This window comes from Plasmodium cynomolgi, chromosome 13 (assembly GCF_000321355.1).
Source record: "Plasmodium cynomolgi strain B DNA, chromosome 13, whole genome shotgun sequence".
Classification (NCBI taxonomy): Eukaryota; Apicomplexa; class Aconoidasida; order Haemosporida; family Plasmodiidae; genus Plasmodium; species Plasmodium cynomolgi.
Window position 1 is genome coordinate 1757796 of NC_020406.1, and position 9206 is coordinate 1767001.

A 9206-nucleotide genomic window follows, 5' to 3' on the forward strand; every position below is an offset into this window, starting at 1 on the left:
CCCACTGAGCAGCTTTACGCGTCAGTTTTATCCGTCCCCCTTTGTTGTCTCTCTTCCCTTCTCTAACTCCTACTGGTGTTCATTCTGGGCAAAAAAACAACCGCCTTTGTGTGTGCGTTTGGGAAAGCACGACTGAGAAAGTGGAAAAATAATCATGTAAATAATTGTATGCACACGGATGGTAACACGCAAGTGCACACTTTTATGTTTTGCCGAGTCAAACATTACACGGGGGCTCATTTGTTGACACTAAAAAAAAAAAAAACGGTATTTTTTCTTTTGAGTTTTTTTTTTTTTTCCCGACTTATTCTTCCCATTCTACTCAACAGTTGGGGGACTAACAGTCCATTTGATTTTTCTCATTGAGCACTCTTGATACGCTGGTGAAGGTGTTGGGCCCGCTTCACCTCTCCTTTGATTCTCTCATTTGGTGATAATAATCCACCGTGTAGTCATAAATTTGGTCTATGGTAAAAGAATTCGTGAGCTGCGCATTTTTCCTGTTCCCGTAATTTTCATTTGTTGCTTCGCTTGCACTGAGATAGCTACTGGGTTCTCTCCATTCGTTCCGACTTTGTGCTACTCCGTTTTGATCATCACTTGTGTTATCCATGCTAATCGTCTCATGCACATTTTCCGAGCCCTTCATTTCGTCTTTAAAAAAAAAAAATGTCTCAACATATCTACGTTATTTCCTCCTTTGTCCACCTTCTGCTGGTCACCATCTCGAAGGAAAGCGGACTTCTCACTGAAGCAAAAATCGTCAGCTACTTTATCCTCACCGGTGTTGCCATACAAATGGGGTACTCTATTTTGCCCGTTATGTTTGCTTTGCCCATTTTCGCCTTCTTGGTGAACCAATTTATGAAACATCGACGCGAAGTCTTTGGATTCATTTGCAGTGTTCATATTTCCGGTGGGGTAATTTTCCCTTCTCCTATCGTTTTGGCTAGCTTGCCATTTCCAGTGGTGTTTTGTATTGTAATTACCATACGCGTCGCCACTGCATCCACCAAGTTCCGTTTCTTGCCTTTCCTCTACAAACATAAATTTGTGCGTTTTATACGTTGATTGTGCGCCATTCTGTAACGTGTCCCCCTTCTCTGTGTAAGAAACTAATTCGATGGCTTTATCCGACTCATTGGCTACTTCCATAGGGGCCATCCTTTTATCCTTTTCTTTTGCTTGTTCGCTGGCATCTGTTTTCATGTCACGATTGTTTAGGCCATCCTCTTCATTTTTCCGTTTTTGATTCCTTTTAAATAAATCCAATTGCATCAATTTTTTTTTCAAATACATTAGCTTCTGGTCGCTGAAGGGGCGGTACTCCTCCTCTGCGTTTGGTCTCTTGTCAGCAGGTTCCTCCGCTTCGGCCGCGTCTACCACGTTTGTCACGTCTGAGGCTTCGGCAACGTCCGCCACTTCGATCACGTCTGCCACTTCGATCACATCTGCCACTTCGATCGCATCTTCCGCTTGTATCACATCTGCCGCTTGTATCACTTCTTCCACTTCGATCACTTCTGGCGCTTCGACTACACCCACTTTACCACTTTCATGGCCGAACTGCGCCGACGGTCTCTCGTCATGCATAAAACCGTCTCCCTTTTCACAGCTTACAGTTTTACCTCCGGATAGATGTTCATGACTACGTAGACCTGTGTGCTCATCTGTTTCAACGCCAGGTCGGCTACGCACACCATCTGCGTTGATCTCCAACTGAGGCTTCACCTTGTCCGTGCCATCAGCACACTTATCAGTTTCCCACTTGACATTACGACTAAAGAGGTTAATTAATTTCTTCTTCCGTTTAAGGTGATTATAATTTGGTTCATTATCATTTCTCGTTTTCTTCCTTTTTGAGATTCTGCTTCTACAGCTATCACTTGAGTTGTACCCTTTGCTTCCGCCTCGGATTGTTTTCCCCCGATGGATTCCATACTTTGTAACACTAGCGTCGGAAACACAGGAGTCTCCTTCGATTGGATATTCTCCCACGTTAATAGCACCTCCATTGTGGTGTTTACTGAAGCGGCTATAATAGTCCGCGTCCTCATTTGCGTCACTACCCTCATCTGCACTGCTGAAATTAATTTGTGGGTGAAGCTCGTGATAGGTATTCTTACAAAAGGGGTTATCCCTGTAGAGGTGATGATCTTCCTTCTTAACGATGCCTTTTTTTTTGTGCATTTTTTTTTCATGCTGCGGAAGAGACAGGTCTTCTTCCACATCGAGTGATCCTTTGGATTTCCTCTGATATCTCCATTCCTCATCATTTGGAATTATCCACTTTGAGTCCATCGTTGGAAGTCCTCCTCTTTGCCTATGCAGCAGGACACCAATGTGCCGACCAATTTGATTACTGGTGTTGTTAATTTGGCTATTCATTTGGTTAAACATTTTGTTGCTTTTCTGCTGATACATGTGACTGTTCACCTGGTCATGTAAATTACTTACTTGCGTCTTTATGTTGCTTATTTGTCTTTGTATGTGACTGTATAGGGACGAATCGAGATAGTCCAGAGTCCTCTCGGAGGATAAATTCTTCACTATCTGATCGTTTATATTTTTTACGTAGGAATCTATCTGTTTGTACATTTTGTTAATTTTTTTTATAAATAAAATGTCGATTTGACTGTTGACAATGTTTATGTCGTCGTTTAGATTACTGACGTAACTATCGCTAAGTTTGTTTTTCAAAATGTTAATTTTTTTATTCAACACGTTTATTTTTCCGTTTTTCTTGTTATTGATTATGTTCATTTTGTCCTTTACATTGTTCATTTCCACATTGAGATGGTGCATTTCTTTTTGTATACTGTGGAATTCGTCGCGCCGATGGACACTCATCACATGTTTTCTCGGTGAGTCTTTGTACGGGCTGTATTCCCCTTGGCTATCCTCGCTCCAGCTGTTCTCGTAAGGGCCTTCTTCATGCCAGCCTTTTTGGAGCGATCCCTTTTGGAGCGATCCTTTTTGGAGAGATCCTTTTTGGAGAGATCCTCCTTCGCACACTCCCCTTTCGCGCGACCCCCCCTCGCGGTATGATTTGTACACCCCCTCTCTCCCTTTTTTACGCTTTTCCACGACTCTTTCTCTTTGAAAGCTTGCCCCCTTTTTTACTTCCCTCGTTTGGTTCTTCAAACGCGGCATGAAGTTTCCCCTTTCGGGTTGGCTTTCCCATTTGGGGGCACCCACTTCGGACTCAGAATAAATTTCATCATCTGTTTCGCTGCTGATGTCACTACATTTTTCCGTGTAGATAAAAAACTCACCATTCGGTTTGGTGGAGGTTTCCTCTGCGGGTTGCATCTCATTTGGAGTTCCCTTCTTCTCATCGTCAAGGTTTGCGCGGTCCTCCGATTGGATCGCAAGCTCACTTTGGTCTTTTTTGTACAGAGGTTCCTCATCCTCTCTATATTGATCCTCATGGCGGTACCCACCTTGACCTGGTAGAATCCCCACGTCGTCTGCTACATAACCGAAATTTTCTCCTACATGGTTGCACGTGACAGAAGCAGTTGCCTCGGCGTGCACATCTGCACCAGGAAGAATATCTTCCGTTGTATGCCCATCTGTATGCAGGAATGATGATCCCTCCAAAGGATGGGTATCCACTGTGGCATCATCCGTTCCCTTTTTGTGCTCCTCTTCTTTTAGCCCCTTGCTGCTGATAATGTTTATTTCATTTTTAAGCTTATCAAAAATGAAGACATCTCTGGGGTCATTTTCGTTAGCACTTGGAAATTCACTCTCACTAGTATTCTGTTTTATCCTTTCCTGATTTTTTAATGCATTTGTTATTTTATCCTTTAAATACTGATACCGTTTGTTTTTATTCGTTTCGTTTTTTTTCTCTTTCGTCGCTGTGTTTATTGACACCTTTTCCACTCCCTTGCCTGTGTAGATGTACATGTCCGTCACTTCGCCTTGCTTACCCTCATTTTCGTTCGCCGCTTCGTCAAACAGTTGTCCCTTCCCTAACAGGGTCAGGTATTCCACTCGGCTGCAGGGAGGAGGAGGGGTGCACGGGAGCAATGGGCGAATGGGGAGTAAAAACAGTTCGATTTCTTGTTCGGCGTAGTGCAGGCGGAGGGAAGCACCCAGACAACGCCTTTTTTTTTTTTTTTCGCGTTGAATTTTCAAAAAGGGGCATGCACTACGTCTGCTATCCGCAACGTCTAACTACGTTTCGCATGTATAAGCATGCACAACGAAGCGCACCTTTTTTTCTTATTCCCAGGGGCGTTGGACTTGTTCTGAAAATTTTTTAAACACGGAGAAATGGGTTATAGTATGAATGCGAAGGTTGCAAAGCGAGGAATCAAAAGAAACATAGAAATGGGAAATCAGTTCGAAGAAAAAGGGAACGACGCATACGTTGTATATGCTCCAAGTATTGTTCTTGTAAACTACTGTGTTATCATTTTTCATTATTGGTGCCTTTTGAAGGATGGATGGGTGAAGATTGTGTGTGTATATTTTTTAAAAATGCGTTAATGGAAGAATACTTTTCGGGGGGAGGGAATATGTACGCGTCTCTCCATTTCAAATGTCTATATCTGCAATGGGGAGAAGTGTGTTACTGCTTTCGAGTCGGGTGTGCATGCGAATGGAAGGGGGGGGGGAGCCCAATGGGCGTCCGTGTAAGGGAATGCACACACAAATACAGGTAAGTACGAACGTACATATATATATTTATTACGCACAGCGTTAGGTGAACGCTTCAGGGAACCCCCCTTTTAAGCGTGTACGCACGTGCGTTTATACGTATTGGATTGCACACCTTCTTTTTTCATGTCGACGTGGGACGCATTTATGCGGTTGTTGCGAATCTGCAAAATAGGAAGGATAACGGAAGGCATATTATCTCTATCATATGGTGAACAATGCAGCTGAGCAACAGACGAATATTTCTTTGCAAAGGACGCTGTGTTGTTTTAACAGAAAGGAGAGGTGGCCCCCCTTTCGTTTTTCAAAAGGTGCGCAGGGATGTATTCAGGGAGATACATTCAAGGCAGAAAAGCTCAGTCAGTATGTTTACAAAATGTGGAATGGAAGAAAGGGGTAAGAAAAAGGGAATGAACATGATCGTCCACACATTCGTACGCTTTCACGCTTAGGTAAAACGGACATGGTTAATTTGAAAATCTGATGGCGGTAGCTGAACCTTTGGGGAATAAATATTCACGCGGATAGCTGTTGGCTCATTCTTAAAAAAAGAGAAAGGCATCTCGCGTTGGTGATTTATTTGTACTAAATAGCTCTCATCACCGTTTCTAAAAAATTATACCCTTTTCTGATTTCCCCCCTCATGGAGGAGATTGGTCACACATGTGCACACACGCAATAAGGGGATGACCTTTTTGCGGGCCCTGCTTCGTTCCCCGATGGTACCCTCGCATAAGAATATGTAAATATATATATAACTATAAATGTATAAATACGTATGTATACTGGGAAAAACCAACACGCGCCTGTATGTATGTAGTTAAACAAATCGCAGACTGCTCAGTTTTGCTACGCCATTTTCTTTCATTGTTGTTTTTATCTTTGCGTAGTTAGTAGGCATCGATTGGGGAATCCATGCGTCTCCTCCAACTTGATGGCACAGTTTGACACTCCTTGGACTGACTCAACTTTTTTTTTTTTTTTTCAACGAAGTGTACAAATTGGGGTATCACAAATTGAAGGGGACTTTTGAAACATTTCGTTTCATACACGTAAAATGAAAATTTCCTTTTTTTTTCCAAAAGAATCGCGGTAAGTTGTCAACTGGTATTTTTTTTTTTTTTATTAAATTGCTAAGCTGTTAAACTGCAAACCGCTTGGTGAGCACCCTTTTCGCTGTTCGCCTGACCTGGGATAACGTAGTTGCATTCCCGCGCTCGGACGTATAATTTTGGCCCGGCCCACAGCATATATGCAACCGTTTGAGAAAAGATTAACCAAAGAGGGGTAAAATAGGAAAAAATAAATTAACGAATAAATGAATATGTGAAAAACTCCGCTTGAGCGACTTCAAATTGCAATTTCCCCGCTTGAATTCCGCCTCATTCGTTGCCTTGCGCGTGGCTAAAGGCATACCGATACAAAGCTGGTGGTCATGTTGTTTAACTTTACGTCTACGCATACGTCCCCTTCTTTGTGGAAAAATTCTGTATCCACTTTTCGTCACAGTGACCAACCCGCTTTAAAGGCGAACATGGGGCGTTGCCACGCGGTGAAGTGCTCCACATGTCGCAGTTGCAGATAGGTTGTTAGTTATGCAGACCGTTTGAGGCATCGTTCACCGCTTACTCCTCCCATGGGTTCTTCCAAAAGGGCGCGAGCAACTCGCTCACGAACCCATGACACGTCATCAAAACTGCGATTATGGGATTGTGCGATCGTAAGATCGTGTCATCGTACAGTTGCGGACAAAGAATTTATAAATTGCTTCTCAAAGACGGCACTCTTTTTTGAACCATAAGGAAGACCCACTTCCGGTTAAGCAAGCTCCGATCCAAAGGAGAGGACTCCCCCACCTGTTTGTTGGCCCAGAGAGGCTAAAAAGTGGGACAATGTTGTGCCCAAGTTGGCATTGCGTTCCATGTGTTTACTAAGAAACGCGAATTGCGAGTGGTGAAATGCTAAAAGAATAATATGTAACCTGAAGTAAAAACAAGAAAGTGGAAAAAGGGTAGTGGCATGCGTCTTTACCCTTTTTGAGAGCCAATCGAGATAAATGGGAAGGCCTTTCAATTTTGCAGCGACGTTTGACACTTAGTTGGCCTCCAGAAATGCGCGCATGAGTGTATATATACATATGCACATAGAAGTATACTTGGGGGCGAATATAACATGTGGTAGCACAGCATTTGTGCTCTCTGCCACCCGCATGTCTTATGATACAGCACGTACAATCAACGTTACGTATGCGTTTATTCGCATTTGCGCCCTCCTATTGCTACAACTATGTGTGTACTGGTGTGTGCCGTTTGACCTTATGGCACTGCCAACCTCCCTTTATGTCTCCGACACTTTTGCCAGTTCAGTGGATCAACAGGTTGAGGAGACTAGCCAATTCTGTCGCCTTTTTTGTCCCACAGTCGGTAGGTTAATACACGAAAGTTAAAAAAAAATTGTCCTTTTTCCAAATTGCTAAAATGCACACGTTTTAACAGTAACCGTCAATGTGTGTTACCCTTTTTTCGTTTTTATGATGACCTATTTTGATGCCATTTTCTGCTCCACCTGTCCTTTTAATTTTGCAAAAGAGTGGAGGGCGGGGGAGGGGGGTATACCTGTCTACATGTATTTACCGTGACGTAAAAAAAAGGAAACAAGAGGAAAGAAAAAGCGCATGTGTAGAAATATTCTTGTCAAATCGTTCCATTGGGGCCGAAACATATGTGTAGAAGCAGAGGTGTGCAATTTCGTAACTTATTGCAAAATGTTATCCGTTGCGAACTGAAAAAAAATTCGATTCATTCGTCGTTGCCGCAGCGTGTGCGTTTGGTTGAAAATTTTTCTCTTTCCTGTGTTTTGTATTTTTTCGAATTTTTATACATTTATTATTTTACTTTATATCTGCTTATGTCTGTTTATGTCTGTTTATATCTGTTTATATCTGTTTATATTTGTTTATATGTTGTTTTTTTTTTTTTTTTTTTCCAATTCTTCACATTTCACACACGAAGTGAGCAACGCGGATAACAACACTGGTGGGTAATTCTCAATGATTCGTTCACCTTTTGTAACGGCGTTTGGGCGAATTTCTGCCTCTTTAGGAAACCACCGTTGTGCAATTCGGCGTTCCCCATTTTGCGAAAATGCATCTGTGATTTTTAATGCACTATTTTTGTTGGCGTACGCGGCGTGTGTGTACGTATGCGGAGCACTCGTGTGATTCCCCCCATTTTAAACATTTCCCCCCAGCCCCTCGGCATGTAGAATATTGTGGCCTGCCTCCAGAGTGGCATTTTTTAAAAGAAAAATTAAAAATCGTCGTTCCGCGTGTTTGTGTATATTTGACGGCGACGTAGTACGTGGTCGGATTTAAGTTCGTGGCGCGGGGTAGGTTGACAGCACGGTCAACTTCTCAGTCGGTGACTTTGTCCTTTTACCATCGCCATTGACATTCGCCATTTGCCATTCGCCATTTCCTAATAACTGTGTGAGAAATTTTCCAAATGCGCAATTTTTCCATTCGGTAAATGGAGCTTCCCTCGTCCGCGGGAATGTGAAGAATTTTTTAAAAATTTACTCGTGGCGAATGGCCAGTGGCCAAAACGTTTCCGCACATGTATACATACGCGTACACACGTTTGTATTTTTATTTGCCTTAGTATGTGTGTACGTTTTTTTCTTTTTTCCCGCCATGGTACGAGGATTATGCCTTTTTTTCCTTCCAGCTGTTTTGTTTACCATAAAGCATGCAAACGTGTGACTGTCTTTTGTTTCGATATATGAAGTAAAAAAAAAAAAAAAAAAAAACATAGCAAAAGGGGAAGAAAAATTTTTGCATATTGTTTCAACGTTTTAGAAGTTTTAGTATATTTTTCATCACCCCTTTTTTTTTCCTTTGCATTTTTTCTATTGTTAGTACGAATTAATTGCAAGGACATGGAAAAAAAAAATCGCAAAGAAAGGAAAAGAAATAAAAAAGGAACAGGAATTATATTTACACAACATAAATTTTTGATTTTTAGCAGTTTTGGCACTCCTACTGCTGAAATATAACAGGATTTCTTCACTTTGCGTTTTTGCGCGTTTATCGGCGTTTATTTGTGCGTACGTTGCGCCCCCATTGCATTTATTTTGCGCCATTTCCCGTTTCCATAGCTCCCACAGGGCCATACTGCGCTCATTTAACCTTTTCACATGTCACACGGTAACTACGTATATGTTCGATTGCTTTGTGCCTATTTTATTTTCCACTTTCGCATAATTTTAGCCTTTTTTTGCACTCCATGTTTGCCTTTTTTTTTTTTTTGCCCTCATTTTATGCCCCAACTACATGCCTTTTTTTTACCCTTATTTTATGCCCCAATATTTTGCCCCTTTACCTTAATATTTAAAAAAAAATTGGAAAATTGACACGATTTTTTTTTCCCATTCTGTAACTCCAGTTTGCTTTTCACCGCATAAGCATAACGCATAAGGTGGGGGAAAAAAAAAAGAAAGAAAAAAAGAAAAAAAAAAAAAAAAAAGAAAAGAAAAAA

At 41.8% G+C, this 9206-nt stretch overlaps 1 protein-coding gene across 1 annotated transcript; it reads right to left on the reverse strand.

Moving 5' to 3' along the window:
* Positions 1-645: 645 nt before the first annotated feature.
* On the reverse strand, positions 646-4434 carry PCYB_134730 (hypothetical protein; the record flags this gene model as incomplete). Its single annotated transcript, XM_004224498.1, has 3 exons — positions 646-4006; positions 4225-4259; positions 4381-4434. 3 exons carry the CDS (start codon positions 4432-4434, stop codon positions 646-648), a joined length of 3450 nt encoding a protein of 1149 aa, XP_004224546.1.
* Positions 4435-9206: the final 4772 nt, after the last annotated feature.